Below are 26,142 nucleotides of genomic sequence, written 5' to 3' on the forward strand. Positions count from 1 at the left end.
CCGACATCGCGCCATTGCACTCCAGCCTGGGTAACAAGAGAGAAACTCCGTCTCAAAAAAAAAAAAAAAAAAACCGTGTACAATTAAGTGGTTTTTAGTGCATTCACAAAATTCTACAACCATCAGCATTATCAAATTTTAGAACATTTTTATTACCACCCCAAAAAGAAAGTATATACCCATTAGCAGTCACTCTCCACCCCCCATCACCCTAGTCCCTGGCAACGACTAATGTATAATACTTTCTGTCTCTGTGGACTTACTTATTTTGAACATTTCATATGAAAAGAATCATACAATGTGTGACCTTTTTGCCCAGCTTCTTTCACTTAGCATGTTTTCAAGTTATAAGTATGTTGTAGCATGTATTAGGTTGGCACAAAAGTAATTTCGGTTTCTGCCATTCCATTTACTTGCAAAAACCGCAATTACTTTTGCATCAACCTAATATTTGATTCCTTTTTATGGCTAAATGATACTCCATTGTGTGGTTATATACAACATTTTGTTTGTCCTATCATATATTGATGGACATTTGTGTTATTTCCATCCATTGGCTATTGTGAATAATGCTGCTATGATGTGTACAAGTTTTGGTGTGGACAGGTTTTCAGTTCTCTTGGGTAGATATCTAGGAGTGGAATTCCTGAATCATATAGTAGACAGTTTCTTGTTTAACATTTCTTTGAATTTCTGTCATATAACTCACAGAAGGCAGGTTTTTACTTTTCAACATTTCTCTATACTTCTCCCTGTTTTAACATGATTTTTCTAGAAATATTGAAGGTACATGAGTTGTGTTTTAGCTTTATCATTTTGTATCTGATCCTTAATTGCTTTATTTGACCTATTTTATTTATTTATTTGTTTGTTCATTTATTATTTTTATTATTTTTTGAGACATGGTCTCACTCTGTCACACAGACTGGAGTGCAGTGGCATGATCTTGCTCGCTGCAACGTTCGCCTCCCAGGCTCAAGTGATTCTCATGCCTCAGCCTCTGTAGTAGCTGGGTTTATAAGCGCTTGCCACTACCACCCAGCTGATTTTGTGTTTTTTATAGAGATGGGGTTTCACCATGTTGACCAGGCTGGTCTTGAACTTCTTTTTTTTTTTTTGAGATGGAGTTTCGTTCTGGTTACCCAGGCTGGAGTGCAATGGCGCGATCTCGGCTCACCACAACCTCCGCCTCCTGGGTTCAGGCAGTTCTCCTGCCTCAGCCTCCTGAGTAGCCGGGATTACAGGCACGTGCCACCGTGCCCAGCTAATTCTTTGTATTTTCAGTAGAGACGGGGTTTCACCATGTTGACCAGGAGGGTCTCGATCTCTCAACCTTGTGATCCACCCGCCTCGGCCTCCCAAAGTGCTGGGATTACAGGCGTGAGCCACTGCACCTGACCTATTTGACCTATTTTTAAAAACAATTTATGACATATTACTAAAAATGTTTATAAGATCAGTCAGCAAATTTTGGCAGGCAGTGAAGTTGTTCAAGGCTGGGCACAGTGGTTCAAACCTGTAATCCCAGCACTTTGGGAAGCCCAATTGAGGTGGAAGAACTGCTTGCAGCCAGGAGTTCAAAACCAGCCTGAGCAACATAGTGAGACCTAGTCTCTACAAAAATGAATGAATGATTTTCTTTTAATTTGAGTCTTGCTCTGTCACCCATGCTGGAGTTCAGTGTCGCAATCTTGGCTCACTGCAGCCTCCACCTCCCAGGTTCAAGCAATCCTCCCACCACAGCCTCTCAGGTAGCTGGGATTACAGGTGTGTGCTACCACACCTGGCTAATTTTTTTGTATTTTTAGTAGAAATGGGGTTTCACCATGTTAACCAGGCAGGTCTTGAACTCCTGACCTCAAATGATCCACCCGCCTCAGCCTCCCAAAGTACTTAAGATTACAGGCGTGAGCCACCTCAGCCAGCACTCCCCTCTCTTTTTTTTTTTAAGAAAAAGTCTGTGTGTGGTGGCTCATGCCTGTCATACCAGCACTTTGAGAGGCTGAGGCAGGAGGATCACTGGAGGCCAGGAGTTTGAGACCAGCCCAGGCTGGTATCTCTTCCTGTTTCTTTCTGTCTCTTATTCCAACCCAGTTCTTCCCTCTAACAAACTTTCTTTTCACCTCTCATTTTACTCCAACTGTTTAAACCTGCCCAAAAGTTTTTATTCATGGAAACTAACACAAGCCAGAAATTTACAATGGAAGTATATTTAACAACATAATGACAGACCCTGTCTCTACAAAAATTAAAAAAAAAAAAAAAAAAGCCAGGCATGGTGGTATGTGCCTATAGTCCCAGCTACTCAGGAGGCTTAGCAAGAAGGATCACTTGAGCCCAGGAGTTTTGAGACTGCCATGTGTTGTGATCACACCACTGCACTCCAGCTTATGCAAGAGACCCTGTTTCTAAAAACAAAAAGGAAATTGTTTAATTTTTCATTTATTGTTTCTAGTCTACTTTTTTTTTTAACAGTTATAATTACTGGAGGCTACAGTTTCGTTCAGGGAAACAGTATTGTGTTCTAACAACAAAATAGTGCCGCATTGCTCATTCAGTCACTCATTTATTCAACATAAATTAAATGCAGTGGTTCTCAATCCTGGGTATAGGTTAGAGTCACCTGTAGTGCATTAAAACAAACAAACAAAAAGACATGTCAATTAATGGTTTGTTTTTGGAAAGCTTCCTAGTTTATTCAGTGGATAGTTACAGTGTGCATAACTCTGAAAATAAAGATGATAGTTTAAGGAGCTTACAGTTTAGCAGGCTAGCAGAAAAACAGGCAAGTAGATGTCCAATTTTACTATAAAATTATATTAACTTCCATATATGTGTATATGGAATTGTATATAGGCCAGGCGTGGTAGCTCACACCTGTAATTAGAGCACTTTGGGAGGCCAAGGAAGGGGGATCGCTTGAGCCCAGGAGTTTGAGATTAGCTTGGGAACAAAGCAAGACCATGTCTCTATTTTTTTTAATTGTATATAAAAATCATATAAGCTTCCAATCGTATTATAAAGTTCTAGAAAGATACTATACTATATAGTAGATGAGTGAATAAAGTACAGTGGAAACATAGTAAGAGCTTCTAATTCAGACTGCTCATAGATGATAAAACTTTTGCCATCTTGTCTTAAAAGACAAATGGAAGTAAAATGGGATTTAGAAGAAGGTCATTCTGGGCAGAGGTATTCATGTATAAATATATTCCCTAAAAGGGTATGATTCTTTTGGGGGAAATAAAAAGAGTTTGATGTGATTGGAACAAAAAGGTATACAAGATGAAGTGGTAAGGTGAGGTTTAGGCCACACCTCTTTCATAAAGAGACTTGTGTGTTCAGCAAAATAAATTTGAATTTTATCCTGATCGCTTAGGAAGCTTGATGCTTGAACTTAGACTTTGAGGTCTGGATATGGGAGGAAATGAATAAACATAAAAATAATATACAGCAAAACATAGGACCCAAAAAATCTTTTTATTTAAAAAAAATTTTAGGGCCAGGCACGGTGGCTAACACCTATAATCCAAGCACTTTGGGAGGCCAAAGCGGGTCTGGGTAACAACAGCAAAACTTCGTCTCAAAAAAAAAAAAAAATTTTTTAAATGTTTGTTCCATTACAAGTTTCTGTCTTGTATTTATTTCCATGAATATAAAAGTTTTGGCAGGCTTAAGTGGTTAGAGTAAAATGAAATGTAAAAAGGAAATTGCTTAGTGTGAAGATTTGGGATTGGAATGGGAGATAGAAGGAAACACAAAGAGAGAGAGATAGAAAAGGAAAGAGGGGCCAAAAGGTGACAGAGTTGGAAGAGAGAAGAGGAAACAGATACTTAATCTTCATTCTATAGACACTCAGTGGAAAGAATTTCTAATACCAGGATTCATGCAGTACTTTGTGGCTTTAAAAAATTTACTTCTTCTAATTGTTGGTTTAACAATGGCCATTGGATGCTTTGTCTTGTTTGTTTTTAAGGGGATAGAAGATCATCCCCTTTTACATTCTTAACATCTTTAGTGTTCTCCAGACCATATAGGTATATATGTTTTTTGTTTTGGTGTATATGTTTATATTACTTTGTTATGTTACATCAAATTAAGAATATCAATTTTCAGCCAGGTACAGTGGCACATACCTGTTATCCCAGCTACTTGGGAGGCTGAGGAAGGAGAAACACGCAAGCTCAGGAGTTTGAATCCAGCTGGGATTCAAACTCATCTCTTAAAAAAAAAAAAAAAGCCAGGTGCAGTTGTACACACCTGTAATCCCAGCACTTTGGGAGGGCAAGGTAGGAGGATTGCTTGAAGCCAGGAATTCAAAACCAGTGTGGGCAACATAGCAAGAACCCATCTCCACACTCACACAAAAATGTTTTAAATTAGCTAGGCATGGTGGCATGTGCCTGTAGACCCAGCTACTTGAGAGGCAAAGATGGGAGGATAACTTGAGCCCAAGAGTTCAAGAATACAGTCAGCGAGCTATGGTGACACCACTGCACTCCAGCCTGGGCAACAGAGTGAGGTCTTGTTGAACCTGTCTCTGAAAGATAAAAAAGGCTGGGCACGATGGCTCATGCCTGCAATCCCAGCACTTTGGGAGGCAGAGGCAGGTGGATTACCAGGTCAAGAAATTGAGACCATTCTGCCCAACGTGGTGAAACCCCATCTCTACTAAAAATACAAAAATTTAGCTGGATGTGGTGGCATACACCTGTAATCCCAGCTACTCAAGAGGCTGAGGCAAGTAGATCACTTGAACCCAGGAGGCAGAGGTGGAGGTTGTAGTGAGCTGAGATGTTACCACTATACTCCAGCCTGGTGGCAGAGGGAGACTCTGACTCAAAAAAAAAAAAGAGAAAAGAAAAAATTTTCATATCTACCCTTCTGTAGTAGTTTTTAATAAGACAGAATTAATCATGGCTTTCTTATACATAATATGTATTAGATTTTATTAAGCTTACTAAATTAAATATTACTCTGAATTTAAGAATTTTCTACTTCTCGTATTTCTACCTATCCCACAACTATAGGGAAGGATGATGTTGTTAAGTAAACTATCCCTCTCTTAAAATTTTGGATAGGATTAGTAATTTACATAATCAGATGTAGACATTGTACTCTAAAATATTCTATTAAGTATGTACTTCTACTAGACATTCTTACAAAGACTTATTCTTTTGACAGGTTGAAATATTTGCTTATTTTTCAGTTTTCAGACATTCATTTTTTTTTCAACTTTATTTTTAAGACTGCTATTTGAAAAGCATCTTAAGCACATAGTTTTTCTAATACCAAAAAGGTGTTTGCTTTTTTGTGTTTTTAAGTGTTATTCCTTTCAAGAGTCAGCTTATAAATAAAGATAAAAATAAAACAGTTAATGCTTAAATAATCTTGACTTTAGTGCTCTTTAATATGGAGTCTGTCTTTCAAAGAAAGGAGCTTTAGAAAGGCCAAAGGTTAAATTGTCTTGAAACTTGTTCTTTCTGGAATGTAAATACAAATATGTAGAAGATAAATATATTCTAAACCTTTGAGGTCTCATTTGGCCATCTTATGCCTTTGACACATAAACAGATAAATGAGATATGGGAAAAAGTTTTACCAGTAATCAGTGAAGTGGAATTCCATATGCTATTTGAAAATGGAGGGGAAGGTTCCAGACTTTACATTTCATTTTTGTAATATAATGTTAATGTAATTTTGTACCTTTTATTTTCTTATCAGAACAATATATGTCATTTTTCTTGAATGTTTTTAAAAAACAAATATATATTTCCTGTTACTCCAAAAAATTACCTTTAAATAAACTGATTTTGTTAATTCTTCATCTAAAAGAATATACAAGATCTAAAAGAATATATAATTGGCCGGGCGCGGTGGCTCAAGCCTGTAATCCCAGCACTTTGGGAGGCCAAGTCGGTTGGATCACGAGGTCAACAGATCGAGACCATCCTGGTTAACATAGTGAAACCCCGTCTCTACTAAAAATACAAAAAATTAGCTGGGCGTGGTGGCACATGCCTGTAATCCAAGCTACTCAGGAGACTGAGGCAGGAGAATTGCCTGAACCCAGGAGGCGGGGGTTGCGGTGAGCCGAGATTGCGCCATTGCACTCCAGTCTGGGTAACAAGAGCGAAACTCCGTCTCAAAAAAAAAAAATTAATACATATATAAAATTGTCAGTGTATGACCAATAACCCTTTCCATTCTGTTCACACATTAACCCTGTGGGTTCTAGACAATATTTGTTTTTTGGTTTTTGTTTGTTTATTTCTTTAGACGGAATTTTGCTCTTGTTGCCCAGGCTGGAGTGTAGTGGAGCAATCTCAGGTTCAAGCAGTTGCCTCCCAGTTTCAACCTCTGCCTCCCAGATTCAAGTGATTTTCCTGCCTTAGCCTCCTGAGTAGCTGGGATTACAAGCATGCGCCAGTATACCCAGCTAATTTTTTGTATTTTTAGTAGAGATGGGGTTTCACCATGTTGGCCAAGCTGGTCTCGAACTCCTGACCTCAAGTGATCCACTCTCCTTGGCCTCCCAAAGTATTGGGATTACAGGCGTAAGCCAATTCACCCAACCAGTGTCTTTGTTTATACATTCACTGTTTCTTTTAAGCTCCCCAGCATTGCTGAAAATGGCATTTATCATTTGCAAACAGGTTAAATATCTCTTACCTGAAATGCTTCGGACCCAAAGTACTTCAGGTTTTGAATTTTTTTGGACTTTGGAATATTTGCATATACATAATGACGTTTTCATGGGAATGGGACCCAAGTCTAAACACAGAATTCATTTATTTTTCATATACACCTATACACATAGCCTGAAGGTAATTTTATATAATATTTTAAATAATTTTGTACAGTAAAGTTTCAAAAAGCAAAGGTGTCACTGTTTCAGCCATCTCTGTAAATAATCTGGCATCACTGGTCATTCCTGACTCTGAATTTATTTTTATTTTTATTGTTTTAAGTTTTAAATTTTTTTTAGATGGAGTTTTGCTCTGTCGCTCAGGCTGGTGTGCAGTGGCACAATCTCGGCTCACTGCAACCTCCACGTCCCAGGTTCAAGCAATTCTCCTGCCTCAGCCTTCCGAGTAGCTGGGATTACAGGTGCCCACTGCCATACCCAGCTAAATTTTTGTATTTTTAGTAGAGATGGGGTTTCACCTGCCACTGAATTTATATGCTACCGATAAGCAATCCTTTTCTTGTACTTTTTCACACATAACAGTGCAATCATGGCTCACTGCAGCCTTGACCTCAGGGGTTTAAATGATCCTCCCATCTCAGCCTCTTAAGTAGCTGAGAATTATATGTGTATGCTACCATGCCCAGCTAATTTTTTTGATTTTTTTGTAGAGACAAGGTCTCACTGTTGTCCAGGCTAGTTCGAACTCCTGGGCTCAAGTAATCCTCCCACTTCAGCCTCCCAAAGTGATGGAATTACAGGTGTGAACCACTGCACCTGGCCCAGGTGTGTACATTTTTGAGCACTGTATTGGCACTCAAAAAGTTTTGGATTTTAGAGCATTTGAGATTTTATTTTTGGCCGGGAGTGGTGGCTCACACGTATAAGCACTTTGGGAGGCCAGCGTGGGTGGATCACAAGGTCAGGAGTTCAAGACCAGCCTGACCAACATGGTGAAATCCTGTCTCTACTAAAAATATAAAAATTGCCCAGGTGTGGTGGCACGTGCCTGTAATCCCAGCTACTCAGGAGGCTGAGGCAGGAGAATTGCTTGAACCCAGGAGGCATAGGTTGCAGTGAGCCAAGATTGTGTCACTGCACTCTGGCCTGGGTGACAGAGTGAGACTTTGTCTCAAAAAAAAAAAAAAATTAGATTTTTGGATTAGGGATGCTCAACCTGTATTTAACAAAGACAGGATACTTTGTATCAATAGCTGAAGGCTAAATGATGCTGTAATAACTCTTAATTTTTAAAAAGGCAACAAAACAAAACTCAGTGGCTTTCAACAACAGAGTTGGTAGAACCATGTGATGGCTCTCAGAGCTTCACTTGGACTTGGCACAGTACTTCAGTTTACATTTGATTATCCAGATCAGTCACATGGCCAAGCCTGATGTCAATAGGGCAAGAATTAGAGCCTTTCCAGATAATTGTATTATTGTAAAAATATTTACTGCCCCTCCTTCAACAAAGACAACTCATAGAACTGGATGATTGCAAGTTGATTTTAGGTAAGAAATAAGTTTGGGTGGTTCTTTCTATAGAATGCTTATGTATATCCACAGCTCAGCCAGCAGGAGTGCCAGAAATCTTAAAGAAAAGCTTGCATAGCTGTTCAGTAAAAGGAGAAGAAGAAGTGTTTTTAATCGGCAAGAACTTTCTGAAAGGAACTAAAGTTATTTTCCAAGAAAATGTTTCTGGTAAGTAGACATATTTGTGGTATAGGCATTTGTATGTTTTCACTTTGTTATGTGGATATAGTCATAGAGAGTAAAAAAAAAAAATAGTTCAAAAATTTAATAAATCACTTTTTTTTTCCAATCAGATGAAAACTCTTGGAAGTCAGAAGCTGAAATTGACATGGAATTATTTCATCAGGTATAATTTAAGCTTTTTTATAATTTGTGTTTACTCTCTGAGCATTTCAGTTTTGTTCTGAAAATTTCTTGAATCAATAGATTAAATTTCTTCTTCGTATGGGAGTGATGTGAATCATTTAAAGTTTCTTTCTTGAGTTTCTTTAACTGAAATAGAATTATTTTCCTAATGCTAAACATGACCACCTCTATTTTAAAAAGTTAGGAGCATTAGCACATGTTTTCATTGCTAATAAACAAAACATTTCTTTCCTAATATTTATTTCTCTGAGGATTTGGATAATCTTATTCCACTATATAGTTAAATAAAAGGGAAACCAATATTTATTGAGAATCTGTTACGTTTCAGCTGCTCTGTGTTTGTTAAACCTTCTTGTGTTTAGAAGCACTCATCACACTGATATTAAAGAGTCTATAAGACATGTATTGTTTTCCAAGTAACAATAAAAACTTGAAAACAAGGATCAAGACCTGACTTAGGAATTAGTATTTAGAGCAGATAGGACCAAATCCATAGAAATTAAGACTTAACAGAAGGCCAACTTTCTAAGCAAGTTAGAAGGCACATGCAGAAAAGGTAGTATGTACAGGTGTAGATAGGAGAGAGAGAAGAGAGAAATAGGAACAAGCTAATGTGTAAATTACCTAAAGCCTAAAATTTAGTGCAAGAAGCTGTTGGGGATAGAAAAGAGCACATGAAGGAAGGCAGAGAAATAGAAGAGGCAAAAAAAATGGACAATATATAGCCATTTTATCCTAAAAGTTTATAATTTCCTTGTTTTCCTATTTTTAAAAACCTAATAAAATTTAAAACTTGTATCCAGTATATTGCCAAACTCAAAGCTCAGGGCACAACCAAGATTGCTCCCATTTCATACACGAGACACAAGTTCAGAGGTCCCTAGGCCACCACCACCCTCTTTTTAAACAAGTGACTCAAACAGTGGTTTTTTCCACTGTCCCCTTGGATTTGATAACTTCCTGTAACAATTCACAGAACTCTAGAAAGTGCTATACTTAGTGCCTATAGTTTTATAACAAAAGGATAGAGATCAGAATCAGCTAAAAGGAGAGATGGATAAACCAAGGTCTAGGAGTGTCCCAGACACCAACCTTCTATCATTCTCAAGAAGACATTACCATCTTAGCATAGCAATGTGTGGTAACAATTTGCAGAGAATTACCAACCAGGGAAGCTTACCTAAGTCTTTGGTGTCCAGAGTTGTTATTTCAGACCTAATAATATACTGCCCATGCAGCTGACCTTTGGTCTTCACTTCCATGAGGTTGGAATTGATATGGTGTGATCCAAAGCCTCTGCTATAAATCACATTGTTAGACTGTCCAGTGATCAAAGCCTCTGTTATAAATCACATTGTTCATCTGTCTAGTGACCAAAGCTCTCAAGTAAAGATCATTGTCACACAAGACATTGCAGGAACCTAGAGATCAACTCCTAGCAGCCAAAAAGGTAAAGGCCAGAACCCTCTCTGGGTAAATTTAGTTATTTCCTACACAGTATTTATAGTGTGGAGCTTCCTATATACCTAAACAAATGCTATGTGGCAAGTTTTTCTCTAGCCTTATGCTACTACATGTTGTGGAAAAGAGTTAGTGGGACTTAACAAACATTCCTTTTGTCACACAGATCATTGGGCAATATCTCCTAGGGTTCATTGTCAGACTAGTCTTAACTAAAGTTCTTTTTTTTTAAATTTATTTATTTATTTATTTATTTATTTATTTATTTTTGAGACAAAGTCTTGCTCTTTTGCCCAGGCTACAGTACAGTGGTGTGATCTCGGCTCATTGCAACCTCCACCTCCCAGGTTCAAGCGATTCTACTGCCTCAGCCTCCCGAGTAGCTGGGACTACAGGCGTGTGCCACCACATCCAGCTAATTTTTGTATTTTTAGTAGAGCAGGGTTTCACCATGTTGTCCAGGACAGTCTCAATCTCTTGCCCTTGTTGATCTGCCTGCCTTGGCCTCCCAAAGTGCTGGGATTACCACCACCACACCTGGCCAACTAAAGTTCTAATACCTGCTTTGTCATTAGCAATCTGTGTTAACTAAGTAAGACAAGTAACTTTTGTGCCCCAATTTTCTGATCTGTAAGATAAGCTCTTTCATTGGATTATTTGAGGCTCCCTCTCTCTAATATTTTATTATTTCTTATATTTGATCAGACCATCTCCACTCCCATGAACCAACAATAGCTTCCTCTGGAGTACTCCTGGAGGTTAGAGGCAATGTATTATAATTTTTCTGTGTTCCTTGTAATACCAAACACTTAATAGACACACAAGAAAAACTTTTTAGTTCATTTTATTCACTTTGAAGAAAAAGATGGGTGACTCTGGTCTAAGTAAGGTTCATTTGTTCTTTCTGAGATACTTCAAACCCTAATTTCAGCCAGGACCTTAAATACCTAGACTTTTAATCCTAACTGAAACTTAATTTATTCATGCAGTACTTTTGTATGCTATGAACATGTTTTCTTTCTTGACACGTTGGTTAGATTAATGTAGACTCCCTTGCTTGTAATGCTCTATTATAATTGTTATTCTTATAAATAATATAGATGAGGAGACTGTACATAAAGGGACATTCAATCTTTATAATATATACAAATATACATAAAAGGTTAGCTCAGGGGAAGATAGTATAAATGTGAAAATAAAATTCTTGAAAGAAGTACAAAAGACAGATCCTCAGAAGAATTTGTAGGAACAACTAGACTAAACAAAGACTTGAAAGTTTAGAGGTTATGTTTTTCAAATCGGTTCTAATAGTAATTTTGTAATGGGTCTTTGGTCAAGTCAAATTATATATTTATGTATATGTATATTCCAAACTGTAAAATTAATGTGACAAAGAAAAAGTATATCATAGGAGAGTGAAAGATATCTAGCACCATTGCTGACACACTCTGAAAAAGCTTATCTGCTAAGGAAAGTTATTTTGAATCTAAACAAATCTTTCTAAGAAATTAAAATTTGCCAGGCACAGTGGCTCATGCCTGTAATCCCAGAACTTTGGGAGGTGAGGCGGGCTGATCACCTGAGGTTAGGAGTTTGAGACCAGCCTGACCAATATGGAGAAACCCCCTCTTGGAAAAAAAAAGAAAAAAGAAATTAAAATTTAGCTGTTTTCCTCTTTTTATCCCAAAGAGCCTTATACCTGCTCCAAAGGCCTCCTAACCCTTTGTATGTTTTGTATGTATTGTATTCCTAGTTTAGTGATAGTTAATTGACCTAATTTATGAGAAGAGTATTGAAAACAGCTTTGCCAGGCATGGTGGCTCATGCCTGTAATCCCAGCACTTGGGGAGGCTGAGGTGGGCAGATCATGAGGTCAAGAGACTGAGACTGTCCTGGCCATCATGGTGAAACCCTGTGTCTACTAAAAATTTAAAAATTAGCTTGGCAAGAGAATTAAGAGAATCACTTAAACCCAGGAGGCGGAGGCTGCAGTGATCTGAGATCACGCCACTGCACTCCAGCCTGGCAACAGAGTGAGACTCTACCTCAAAAAAAAAAAATAAAAGCTTTTGATCATGAGTCACAGTTTACCTAATTTTTAATTCAGATCAGTTGTAGAATTTCTAGATTCAGATTGAGGAAGTTTGAAGAATTAGCAAAATAGGCTCGTTTGGTTTTTAAAAGGCTTCAAATTAGTTTTACTTAAATATGCTCTCCAAAGCAAGTGGAGTAAAAGTATTTTGATAAAATATGCATCTGATTTTTAGATACTAATCCTGTTACTAATTGGCAAGAAAAAAGTTTTTATTCAAAAGAATAATTTGAATTGTGGAGTTTGCCAAGTAATTTTAAGAGTGGAAGCTCTCACAAGCTGTTCATCCACCGATCTCCTTAACTCTAGGTAGACTGCTTCAACAAGAGTAAAAATGAGGATAGACAAGATTTAGTAACTCTGTTTCTTAGAAATTTGATCAATACCAGTACATTTTTTTATGACCTTGTACGCATTTAGATGTAGCTCCTGCCTCATAATGTGGATGTATACATATTTGTACATGATTTTCCACCTAGTTTAAAAGAATGTGTTTTCTTTTTTTGAGATGGCTAACTTAGGAGGCATTCTGTTAATGCCGTAAATTAGAAGCTAGCCAGTTCATTCGTTCGTTCTTTCTGTCTTTCTTCTCTTTCTTTCTTGTCTTTTTTCTTTCTCTTTTTGTCTTTCTTTCTGGCCTGTCTCCCTCCCTCCTTCCCTTGCTTCCTTCCTTCCTCTTTTTTTGTTTTTGTTTTTGTATTTTGAGACAGAGTCTCACTCTGTCTCCCAAGCTGGAGTGCAGTGACACAATCTTGGCTCGCTGCAACCTCCGCCTCCCCGGTACAAGCAATTCTCCTGCCTCAGCCTCCCCAGTAGCTGGGACTACAAGCATGTGCCACCACACCCAGCTAATTTTTTGTATTTTTAGTAGAGACGGGAGGTTTCACCATGTTAGCCAGGATCATCTCAAACTCCTGACCTCATGATCCACCTGCCTCAGCCTCCCAAAGTGCTGGGATTACAAGCCTGAGCCACATGCCTGCCTGCCTGCCTGGCTTGCTTGCTTGCTTCCTTCCTTCCTTCCTTCCCTCCCTTTCTTTTCTTTCTTTCCTCCTTTCCTCCTTTGTTTTTCGCTCTTGTTGCCCAAGCTGGAGTATAGTGGCGCCATCTTGGCTTACTGCAACCTCCACCTGCCGGGCTCAAGCGATTCTCCTGCTTCAGCCTCTGGAGTAGCTGGGATTATAGGTGCATGCCACCATGCCCAGCTAATTTTTTGTATTTTTAGTAAAAACAAGGTTTCACCATGTTAGCCAGGATGGTCTCAAACTCCTGACCTTAAGTAATCCACCCACCTCAGCCTCCCAGAGTGCTGGGATTACAGGCATGAGCCACTGCACCTGGCCTAGTTCTTTATTTATAATGTGACTGTATTTCAGAAAGTGTTTTAAGATGGCTCAGAAACAAATTAAATTCTCAGAAATGGAAACCTTGACCTTAATCTCATTTGTCGCATGTTTTCTGTTCAACTGAGTCAACCAACTATATAGTCTAACTTAATTTAAAATGTCATCAAATTCACATCACCCTCAGCTGTCAGCTTTGGTCTCCTGCAAATCAGATCATTAGTAAAAAAGTGTAATCACTACCCTATAATACCCCTTACCATTATAATCATCTAGGGAAGAAGAAAAAAGTCAAATATGGTTCATATTACTAGCTAAGACGATATAATCCCCATGGGTAAGTACTGGTGAAACATTTATGAATTCTACCTTTCTCTTATAAGGATGCTTCTGTCACTATTCCAACTGAAAACATCTTTGGTTTACTGAGATGTAGATAAACTGAACCCAGTTTGACTTAAAATGAGAATTACGTGGTTAGGAGTAGTGAACTGCATTGTGAAGTACATCTCACACTGAGGTTGTACAGAATATATGGTAACTGACTTTGCCCTTGGTAGGGCAAAAAATATAAGAATGACTTATATTTTTTCTCATAAGTCATTCTTTTATTCAATGAACATAATTGTGTATATTTTATATAAGGTACTATTCTTTACAAGTGAGACAGAGTGAAGAACAAAACAGCCTAGATCCTCATGGAGCTTACATTCTTGTGGTTGGAGAGAAACCAAAAATCAACCAAACAGAGTAATTTCAGGTGATGATAAGTGCGATCATGGAAATAAACAAGATTATAAGGCTGGGGAGGGGTACTGCTTTAAATAGGATGATCAGGGAAGGCTTCTCTGAGGTGACATTTGTATCAGACCTGATAATGGGTTAGGAACTCACCATTTGAGGAGGTGAGGGAAAAATATTACAGTTGAAAAGAATAACAAATAGAATCTGAAGTAAAACTGAGTTTAGTATGTTAAAAGAAGACTAAGGTTACTGTGTCTACAGTATAGTGAGCTGGAATAGCGGGAATGACATGAAGTTGACAGGACAGGGATCTTGACCTTGTAAGCCATTATAAAACACTTGGATTTTACCTTAAAAACTGTCTTAAGATTAATATCCTGATGCCTGTGACTCTGAGCTTTAAGATACATTCTTTTAAAAAAAAAAAAAAATCACTTTTTAAGGCCAGGCACGGTGGCTCACGCCTATAATCTCAGCACTTTGGGAGGCTGAGGCGGGTGGATCACCTGAGGTCGGCAGTTCGAGACCAGCCTAACCAATATGGTGAAACCCCGTCTCTATTAAAAAAAAAAAAAAAAAAATCACTTTTTAAACTTTATAGCTAACATGAAACATACTTAATTTAATTTTTAAAACTATTTTCCAACTCTTGTACTTTTCTTTATATTAGAATCATCTTATTGTGAAGGTTCCCCCCTATCATGATCAACATATAACTTTGCCTGTATCAGTGGGAATATATGTAGTGACGAATGCTGGAAGATCTCATGATGTTCAACCATTCACTTATACTCCAGACCCAGGTATGTCAAAATGAAAAATTAAGAACTAAGATGAATAATTACTTGCCAGTTTTTTGAAAGAATATGAAGACAACTAACTAGCTATCCAAAAAGAAAGTTGTCGTCCCAGCTACTTGGGAGGCTGAGACAGGAGAATCTCTTGAACCTGGGAGGTAGAGGTTGCAATGAGCCAAGATCACACCTAGGCTGGGTGACAGAGTGAGACTGTCAAAAACAAAAAACAAAAAAGCCCTTGATACTTGTCTCAGAATTAAAGATCATGTGTGAAAACTTTAAAGTTTAGAAATAGTATTCTGGCTTCAACAAAAATAGGAGAAAGAATACTGGCTTATTCTCAAAGACCAAATATTTTATTGTTTCCTTTCTAGGAAGGCTTCAGACATCTAAGGAAATTTGATTTAAAATCAATGGTAAAGCATTTTAGTAACTGTTAGTTACTAAATATTGACATTTGTTGTTTTGCAGGAGCTTGCACAAACATGAGAAGAAAGATGGTGTAATTAATACATAGGATTTGTTTCCTGATGAGCTTCTGCTCCAGTTGTGTTGGAAGGGAAAGAGTTTATGTCAGGGAATAGCCTTAAAGGTTTTGCTATTCTGAAAACACTGAGATTTTGTTCTTTTCACTTGTTTCTTTGTTTTTATTGATTAATTATAGAGACTTCAGGACTTTGAAGTACTTAGCATCAACACTAAGAATCCTTATTTTTTAGTGATAAATGCTAATTATTAGAAATTGCCCTTCAATAAATTGCTGAATAAACAACTTTTAAGTATTCTACTTCAAAGGCTGTACTAATTGCCTAATTTTGGCCACTCTTAGGTAATCATTACCATATGCTTGCTCTTTCAAGTTTGCCCCCAACATACTTTGTATGTTACAGATAACAGTCACTCTTAGAAAATCATGTTTGAATAAATATAAGGTATGCAAACTTTGTAATACAATCTAATGCCTTAGCTTCTGCCTTTATAATTCAGCTAATTAATCTTCCACAATTTTACCTTTTTTTTTTTTTTTTTTTTTTTTGAGACAGAGTCTCACTTTGTCACCTAGGCTGGAGTGCAGTGGTGCAGCCTCAGCTCACTGCAACTTCCACCTCCCGGGTTCAAGTGATTCTCCTGTCTCAGCCTCCCAAGTAGCTGGGATTACAGGCATCCACCACCATGCCTGGCTAATTTTTGTGTTTTTAGTAGAGACAGGGTTTCACCATATTGGCCAGGCTGGTCTCAAACTCCTGACCTCAAGTGATCCATCCACCTCAGCCTCCCGAAGTATTGGGATTACAGGCATGAACCACAATTTTATTTTTTTGTATTTGATGTAGTGTGACAATATTTTCAAGTGTTCATAAGAGAGAATATGATTTCAGGAAAACTTGGGTACAGAAAAAGGCCTATCTCAGTGTAACAAGCTAATAGCTGTTGTGATTTATTTAGGTACTATTGTTAAATATTTCATTATTCAATAGTGCAGCCAAAACAAGGTCCATCCTGATATATACAGTTTGGAGTAGAAGTGGTAACTGTTAATACTATTTGTTGAAATACTTATAAATAAAACTAACAAATCATTAAGTAGAATTTGACCAAAATACACTCACAACAACATGAGAGGCCAAATTTGAATTTAGAGTTTTCAAACTATTTTGAGTTCTAAGCTGGAATATGGCAGCATAAGGAGAGAGGCATCCCTGCCTGCCACCCTCCTTTTGCCACTTTTTGGCTCCATCCTATACTTCGAGGCCTTTGATTCTTTTTTTTTTTTTTTTTGGGGGGGGGAGGAAGGCAGAAAGGAAGGGAATAAGGACGGTAGGGAGGAAGGAAGGGATGAAGGAAGGAAGGAAGGGAGGAAGCGGGGAGGGAGGGAGGGAGGGAAGGGAAGAAAGGAAATCAAGCAATTGAAAGAGACATTGCCGACCTGGATCTAGAGGTTTACAAGTTGATTTCTTTTTTTTTTTTTTTGAGAGAAGGAAAGAAAAAAAAAAATAAGTAAAGGAGAGGAAGAAAGAGGAAGAGAAAGAGGGAAAGTAAATGGAAATATTGCTTTATTTTGAAAAAAATTGGGTATTAATAATGGCCAATCAATGTTTCATTTAAACTAATGGGTAGGTGTGATGTGGTATTGACAAGAATGTATATTTTGTGTATTTGAAGTGGAGAGCTCTATAAATATTTATTAAGTTTACTTGTTCTGGATCTGAGTTCGAGTCCTTGATATCCTTATTAATTTTCTGTCTCATTGAATCTAAGTCTCCTATCTGGGTGTTAGGATGGTTAGCTCTTGTTGTTGCATTGATCCTTTTACCACTATATCTTTGTTGCTTTAAAATCTATTTTATCCAATACGAGAATTGCAACTTCTGCTTTTTATTTATTTATTATTTATTTTTGCTCTCCATTTGGTTGGTAAATCTTTCTCCATCCCTTTGTTTTGAGTCTTTGTGTATCCTTGCATGTGAAACAGGTCTGGATGTAACATGCCGTTGGGTTTTGGCTGTGTCTTTTGATTGGGAATTCAGTCAATTTAAATTTAGGGTTACTGCCATTTGATGTTGACTGGCTGTTTTATCCATTTGTTGGTGTAAATTCTTCTTTATGTTGTTGCTCTTTACTTTTTGGTGTATTTTTAGAAAGGCTAATACTGGTTGTTTCTTTCTGTGTGTAATGCTTCTTTCAGAAGCTCTTGTAAAGCAGGCCTGGTGGTAATAAAATCTCTCAGTTCTTGCTTGTTCATAAAAGATTTTATTTTTCCTTCAGTTGTGAAGCTTAGTTTGGCTGGATATGAAATTCTGGGCTGAAGGTTCTGTTCTTTGAGGATGTTGAATATTGGCCCCCACTCTCTTCTGGCCTGTAGAGTTTCTGCTGAGAGATCTGCTGTAAGTCTGATAGGCTTGCCTTTGTGGGTAATCTGACCTTTCTCTCTGGCTGCCCTTAGTATCCTCTCCTTTGTTTCAGCCCTGGTGAATCTAACGATTACGTGCCTTGGGGTTGCTCTTCTTGAGGAATATCTTTGTGGTGTTCTCTGTATTACCTGGGGTTGAATGTTGACCTGCTTTGCTAGTTGAGGAAAATTTTCCTGAATAATATCCTGAAGGGTATTTTCCATCTTGGATTCATTCTCTCCGTCGCATTCAGGTACACCTATCAAACGTAAATTTGGTCTTTTCACATAGTCCCACATTTCTTGGAGACTTTGCTCATTCCTTTTTATCCTTTTTTCTCTAATCTTTTCTTCACGTTTTATTTCATTAAGTTGGACTTTGACCTCTGATATCCCTTCTTCTGCTTGAACAATTCGAGTGTTTAAACCTGTGCATACTTCTCGGAGTTCCTGTATTGTATTCTTCAGTTCCATTAATTCACTCATACTCCTCTCTAATTTGTCTATTCTCAGTAGGATTTCATCAAACCTTTTTTCAAAGTTCCTAGTTTCTTTATGTTGGGCTACAACATGTTCTTTTAACTCACCGAAGTTTGTTATTATCCATTCCTTGAAGAGTGATTCTGTCATCAGGAGGCGCTCCTTCTCCATCAAGCCTTGTTCCATTGTTGATGTGGAACTGTGATCATCTTTAGAGGGAGAGGCGTTCTGACTTTGAGTATTCTCAGCTTTTTTACTCTGGTTTCTTCCCATCATTGTAAATTTATCCTCCTGTCGTCTTTGAAATTACCAACTTTCAGATTAGGTCTCTTGAGTGGATGTCCAGGTTGTTAGTTCCCAGGGCCAGAGCAGTGGCGTTAAAACTGATGGTGCTTTTCTGCTCAGGATTCTCCTGTCGGGCTTCCTTCTTGTTTCCGTAGTAGGCGACTCTGCCTTCCCGGGGCTCCAAACCTCGGTCAGAAGGGGAACCTGTCCCGTTTACTCTGCGCCGAGCGCTGCCGCGTCGAGGTGCCGGCGGAACTGCTGCGCCGACCACGAGAGTCGCGCTGGCGACTCGTGTGTTTCCACCTCTGGGGGATCTTCTGCTCTGTAAGCGACCAGACTTTGTCTGAAAGTGTGGCGTCCTCTAGTCCTCCACGCCTTCCCTGAGAGCTGCAATCCCGGGATGTTAGCGATCGGCCATCTTGGATCGTTCCGCCTTTGATTCTTAATCAGTGCTTCCACCTAATAGGCCTAAGAGTGCTCACAAAATCTAGGGTAGTTGTACAGAAAATCTGGGCATTCTAGGTGCTTGTTACGTGTTCTAAAAGTAGGGTCAGGGCAGAGGTTCAACTGAATATATCCTGGTTCCATACATTCTTCCTGGTACAGACCTTCTGACACCCAGTGGGGCCATACTGCCCCAAATCAAAATGTGTATGCTCTCAGGCACTTAGGTACTTTGCAGAGGCATAAAATCTTTGTTTTATTCATAGTCTCTGAAGCTTTGCTTGGGCATTAAAACATCTTTAATTTTTTTTGCTTCAGCCTATTCAGACACAGAAATCACACTAGACATTATTTGCTGTAACTCTACAGTGGTGATTTCTATAAGAAATGGGGATATAATATTTAACATCTTTTTCTTTTTTTCTAAAAAGAAAGTACTGGCTGGATGAGGTGGCTCACATCTGTGATCCTGACACTTCAGGAGGCTGAGGCAGGAGGATCACTCGAGCCCAGAGGTTCAAGACTAGCCTGGGCAACATAGTGAAACCCCCATCCCTACAAAGAAAAAATAATAATAAGTTGGACATGGTGGCATGTGCCTGTAGTCCCAGCTCCTCAGGAGACTGAGGTGGGAGGATTGCTTCAGCCTGAGAGGCTGAGGCTGCAGTGATCCATGATTATGTCACTGTATTCCAGCCTGGATAACAGAGCAAGACACTGTCTCAAAAAAAGAATAATAAGAATTTAAAATAACTAATAACTTGATTTAAAAGTAGAAATTTAAATTTTTTCAAGGATTAGTTTATATTTTTAAATCTGTAGTTACTGGAATTAATATCATGCATAAATAATTTATGTGTATTTTTTCATTCAATTGCCTATAAATCATTTGTTAGACCTACTGTGAAACGTACTAACATAAATTACTTCATTCTCAGGAGATGTGTACAAATTTCTCTCTTTATTCATTTAGTGATAACTATTGTTTGACATGTTAGAAAATATAAAATAAACATACTGAAAAATAGAAATTGGCCAGGCGCAGTGACTCACACCAGTAATCCCAGCACTTTGGGAGGCCAAGGCAGGTGGATCACCTGAGGTCGGGAGTTCAAGAACAGCCTGACCAACATGGAGAAACCCCATCTCTACTAAAAATATAAAATTCGCAAGGCATGGTGGCGCATGCCTGTAAGCGCAGCTACTCTGGAGGCTGAGGTAGAAGAATCACTTGAACCCAGGAGGCAGAGGTTGCAGTGAGCCAAGATTACGCCATTGCACTCCAGCCTGGGCAACAAGAGTGAAACTCTGTCTCAAAATCAAAAAAAGGAAAGAAAAAGAAAAATAGAAATTAAGGCCGGGCATGGTGGTTCATGCCTGTAATCCCAGCACTTTGGGAATCTAAGATGGGCAGATTGCTTGAGCTCAGGAGTTTGAACCGGGGCAACATGGCAAAACACCATCTCTACCAAAAATATAAAAATTATCCTGTTCTGGTGGTGTGCACCTGTAGTTCCAGCTACTCAGGAGGCCGAGGTGGGTGGTAACTTGAGCCCGGGAGGTGGAAGTTGCAGTGAGCTGAGACCACACCACTGTACTCCAGCCTGGGTGACAGAGCCCTAGACTCTGTCTCATAAGAAAATAAATTGAAATGTACTCAAATAAAATATGTAATCATTTGAAGCAAGAACCAATTTATTTGTAATTTATTAAACTTTATTGTTTAGAACTGATTTATATTCTTAGGCCCATTAAATTTATAGTTTAAATTTGTTTTAAAAAAAAAATTAGCCTTGCATGGTGTTGTGTACCTGAAATCCCAGCTACTCAAGAGGCTGAGGCAGGAGAATAGCTTGAACCCAGGAGGCAGTGGTTGCAGTGAGCCAAGATCATGCCACTGTACTCCTGGGCAACAGAGCAAGACTGTGTCTCAAAAAATAAAAAAAATTGTTATAGTAGATACAATTGATATGACTAGATATGGTAGCCCAGCAATTCTCCATTAATACTAGCAAAGATATTTTTGTTTGTTTGTTTGTTTTTTCTCTTGTTTTTTTTTTGTTGTTGTTTGTTTAGCAAAGATATTTTTTAAGGTGTTACACAAAGAGTAATTATATTATAAATTCAGTATTTTCATCCCACTTAATTTAGCTTTAGCACATTACTTGACTAATGCTTCTGAATCCATATTTTTAAATAAATCATTTATAGGTGAATTATCTGTTGCTAGCGTTCTAGTATGTTTAATGTTTTAAATATTTGATGTTCTTACATCAGTCTACTCATCTGATATCATCAGCATATATTGTTACAAGAAGGATTTTTTTTTTTTTTTTTTTTAGTTTTTGGTTTTTATTGTTGTTGTTTAGAGATGGAGTTTCGCTCTTGTTGCCCAGGGAGGAATGTGATGGCGGGATCTCAGCTCACTGCAACTTCCACCTCCCGGGTTCAAGTAATTCTCCTGCCTCAGCCTCCCGAGTAGCTGGGGTTATAGGTTTGCGCCACCATGCCTGGCCAATTTTGTATTTTTAGTAGAGACGGGATTTCACTATGTTGGTCAGGCTGGTCTTGAACTTCTGACCTCAAGTGATCATCACCCACCATGAGGTTTGGGCCACCTTTAGGAAGGTGGCCTCCCAAAGTGCTGGATTACACGTGAGCCACTGCATCCAGCCTGGTTTTGTTTTGCTAAGTAATCATATGCTCTGCCCACTTGGAAATTGGAGAATTTAGAGGATAGAAATTTACTTCAGCTAGAACTTTTGCTAAACAAATAATTACATGATACCTTGTGATAAGATATTCTAATTAAAGAATTTTAAGATGTAAGTTTTTTAGGATGAATAAATGTAAATAAATACATTCATCTTTTTTTTTTAATAGCAGCAGCTGGTGCTTTGAATGTAAATGTGAAGAAGGAAATATCTAGTCCAGCAAGACCTTGCTCTTTTGAAGAGGCCATGAAAGGTACCAAGTTAATTCTTCTCAAAAATTGTAATTTGATGCTATGTTTTCTCTAATACACCTTACTATTTTATTTTCTTAGGTATTTACAACACTTTGCAGGGCATCTTCTATATTGTAAAATAAATATTTGTTTAACTTTATTAAATGTAGAGACTTGTCTTCCAGTTTGATATTTTTCTTACTGAATATGTTTATATATATATATATATATATACGTATATATATATATATATATATATATATTTTTTTTTAAAGAATGTTGGAGTAGAGAAGTTTTTTGTTTGTTTGTTTGTTTTAATTCCCCAATATTAAAAGTATATGAGGCCGGGCACAGTGGTTCATGCCTATAATCCCAGCATTTTGGGAGGCAATGCAGATCTATCACTTGAGGTCAGGAGTTTGAGACCTGCCTGGACAACATGGTGAAACCCTGTCTCTGCTAAAAATATAAAAATTAGCCAGGCATGGTGGCAAGTGCCTGTAGTCCCAGCTGCTCGGGAGGCTGAGTCAGGAGAATCTTTTGAATCCAGGAAGCGGAAGTTGCAGTGAGCTAAGATCATGCCATTGCACTCCAGCCTGGGTGACAGAGCAAGACCCTGTCTCAAAAAATATATACACATAAAGTAAGGTCAGGCACGGTGGCTCATACCTATAGTCCCAGCACTTTAAGAGGCCAAGGTAGGAAGATTATTTGGGTCCAGAAATTTGAGACGATAAATATCTGTTGACTAATAATTAAATGCATCATCTATAGTTATTGCTGAACAGATATGGGCAGCACAGTGAGGACCTTGTCTCTACAAAAAAATTAAAACAGGCCAAGTGCTATGGCTCATGCCTTTAACCTCAACACTTTGGGAGGCTGAGGTGGGCAGATCACCTGAGGTCAGGAGTTTGAGACCAGACTGGCCAACATGGCAAAACCCTGTCTCTACTAAAAATACAAAAAAAATTTAGCCCAGTGCGGTGGTGTGTGCCTATAATCCCAGCTACTTGGGAGGCTGAGGCAAGAGAATCACTTGAACCCAGGAGGTGGAGGTTGCAGTGTGCTGAGATTGCACCACTGCACTCCAGCCTGGGCAACAGAGCAGAACTCAGTCTCAAAAAAAAAAAAAAATTTAAAACATTATCAGGGCATGGTGGCACACACCTATCATCCTAGCTATTCATGAGACTGAGGTAGGAGGATTGCTTTATCTCAAGAGGTCGAAGTTGCATTGAGCTCTGATCACACCACTGCACTCTAGCGTGGGCTGAGGAACAAGACTCTCAAAAACAAAACAGAAATTTAAAATGTGATTAAGTGAGCAGTATTTTAAGGTCAAACTTTAAGGGTTTGTTTATATACTTTTTCAATAAAAAATTTAAATCAGGCTGGGCACGGTGGCTCATGTGTATAATCCCGGCACTTTGGGAGGCCAAGGCAGGTGGATCACCTGAGGTCAGGAGTTCAAGACCAGCCTGGCCAACGTGGTAAAATCCCATCTCTGCTAAAAATACAGAATTAGCCAGGCATGGTGTTGCATGCCTGTAATTCCAGCTACTCAGGGGGCTGAGGCAGGAGAATCACCAGAACCCAGGAGGCACAGGTTGCAGTGAGCTGAGATCATTCCACTGCACTCCAGCCTGGGCAACAGAGTAAAAAAAAAAAAAATTTAATCATATATGAGGAATAGTATGGTAAACAGAGATGACATGAAAAAAAATACAAGTGTTGGATTGTAATGCATTGACACCAGCTTGATGTTCTTAGGGCAAATTAATTCTTAGAAGGAGAAAAAATCAATCTGATATAAAATGTACTACTAAATTGAAGTTGGCTAGAAGGTTATTATTAAATTAACAAGATGGAACATAACCGACAAAACTTAATATCTGGCCTGGAGAGATTTTGGACTGTTTTTGGTGGGACTAGACTTAGATAAAATTGGAAGAAGGCTGGACGCAGTGGCTCACGCCTATAATCCCAGCACTTTGGGAGGCCAAGGCAGTGGATCACCTGAGGTCAAGAGTTTGAGACCTACCTGGCTGACATGGCAAAACCCCATCTCTACTAAAAATACAAAAATTACCTGGGCATGGTGGCGTGTGCCTGTAAAAAGCTATTTGGAAGGCTGAAGCAGGAGAATCACTTGAACCCAGGAGGCACAGGTTGAAGTGAGCCGAGATTGCTCCACTGCACACCAGGCTGGATGACAGAGTGAGACTCTGAAAAAAAAAAAAAAAAGATTGGAACATAAATAAAATTAACCTTTGTGACCTTTGTATGTATGGCCAAGGAAAGACTTGTATCTTTGCATGAGCATTAGACTAAATGTCCTTTTACTCTTTGTCTTTACCAATAGACATACTTGTCAGTGGTCAACTGAGGATAAGTAAAAGACTCTTGCTCAACTTACTCTACCTAGTCTTGCTTTCCAGAAAGGGGGAGAAGATAATAAGCATTACTATCTCAATACATTTTAAGAAAAATTGTAGATCTGTTAAGCAGTCAGTAACTGTATAGCTGATATATTTATTTATATGTAATTTCTAATTGAATTATAATCTTGTCCATAGATACTGACATTTTTAGACCAAATATAGTGTTAATAAAAATATAAGCCAGGTGCAGTGGCTAGTGCCGATAATCCCAACTACTCAGGAGACTGAGGTGGGAGGATCACTTGAGCCCAGGAGTTTCAGGCTGCATGTTCTATACTCCAGCCTGGGTAACAGAGTAAGACCCTGTCTAATTGAATGAATGAATGAATGAGTGAATAAATAAACACATAAATATTTTTAAAAGAAAAATACAGACTGTATATTTTTATTTTTATATTATTATTATCTTTTGAGACAGAGTCTTGTTCTGTCACCAAGGCTGGAGTGCAGTGGCACAGACTCGGCTCACCGCAACTTCCACCTCCTGGGTTCAAGCGATTCTACTGCCTCAGCCTCTCAAGTAGCTGGGATTACAGGTGTTTGCCACCACACCTGGCTAATTTTTTTTTTTGTATTTTTAGTAGAGATGGGGTTTGCCGTGTTTGCCAGGCTGGTGTCAAACTCCTGACCTCAAGTGATTTGCCTGCCTCAGCCTCTCAGAGTGCTGGGATTATGGGTGTGAGCCACCACACCCAGCCCATATTTTTATTTTTATAGGATTAATCAAATAACCTACAACAAACTAAATTGATAGTGATAAAGCTAAAAGTAAGACCATTTTCTTCATTTAGCAAACATTTGTTGATTACCTGCCGTGCAGCAGGCGATTAACAACAATATCTCTTCCTTCACAGAGCTCAAAATCTAATGGAATTCAAAAGCAAGAATAGTAGTTGAATATTATGGGATCAACTTAAGATCACACTAATAGTTTTTCAAAGTGTCCTATGGGATATTCTTAGGTTACTTTTAGATGCCTGCCCTGTGCATGATCTGATGTTTTGTCTCAGTTAAAATTAGGTTGTAGGCTGAGTGTGGTGGCTCATACCTATAATCTCAGTACTTTGGGAGACCTAGAGGTAGGGATCGCTTGAGTACAGGAGTTTGAGACCAGCCTAGGCAACATAATTAGACTTTTGTCTCTACAAAAAATAAAAAAATTAGCCAGGCAGGGTGGTACGTGCCTGTAGTCCCAGCTACTTAGGGGGCTGAGGTGGGAGGATTGCTTGAGCCCAGGAGGTGGAGGTTGCAGTGAGGCCTGATTGCACTACTGCACTCCCACCAACAGAGACCCTGTCTCAAAATAAAATAAAAATCTGGTTGTTAGGAGAATTGTATTGGTATTAGAATTTAGGTGAAAATAGGTCCAAAGAACTCATGAATAAGTGATTCATTTCTCAAAAACTACTTAGGTAGAATAATAAAATATGGAATGTCAAAAGTTAAATGAGCACTTTCCCCTCTGTCAAAATAATCAGTTTTCATAGGAATTATGTTTTTAGCCAAATGGCTGTGAGGCAAGTTGAAGTAAGACAAGAAAAATGCCAGTATTTTTAGATGAAAATATTTACTTTCAGCAGGTTTTTTTTTTTTTTGAGACAGAATAGTGCTCTGTTGCCCAGCCTGCA

At 38.5% G+C, this 26,142-nt stretch overlaps 1 protein-coding gene across 12 annotated transcripts in view; it reads left to right on the top strand.

Moving 5' to 3' along the window:
* NFAT5 (nuclear factor of activated T cells 5) overlaps nucleotides 1–26,142 on the top strand; it is a 126,525-nt gene that overhangs the window by 93,213 nt on the left and 7,170 nt on the right. For 9 of the 12 annotated variants that reach the window (XM_054248481.2, XM_035282047.3, XM_054248483.2 and 6 more), the window contains 4 exons: nucleotides 8,255–8,389; nucleotides 8,515–8,567; nucleotides 14,898–15,030; nucleotides 22,007–22,090. In XM_054248481.2, the coding sequence (XP_054104456.2) occupies nucleotides 8,255–8,389; nucleotides 8,515–8,567; nucleotides 14,898–15,030; nucleotides 22,007–22,090 (405 nt within the window). The remainder of the gene's footprint in view (nucleotides 1–8,254; nucleotides 8,390–8,514; nucleotides 8,568–14,897; nucleotides 15,031–22,006; nucleotides 22,091–26,142) is intronic. The other 3 variants (XM_054248482.2, XM_078357591.1, XM_078357592.1) reach the window with 1 other exon arrangement.

Source organism: Callithrix jacchus, chromosome 20 (genome assembly GCF_049354715.1).
Source record: "Callithrix jacchus isolate 240 chromosome 20, calJac240_pri, whole genome shotgun sequence".
In the NCBI taxonomy this organism is placed as follows: domain Eukaryota; kingdom Metazoa; phylum Chordata; class Mammalia; order Primates; family Cebidae; genus Callithrix; species Callithrix jacchus.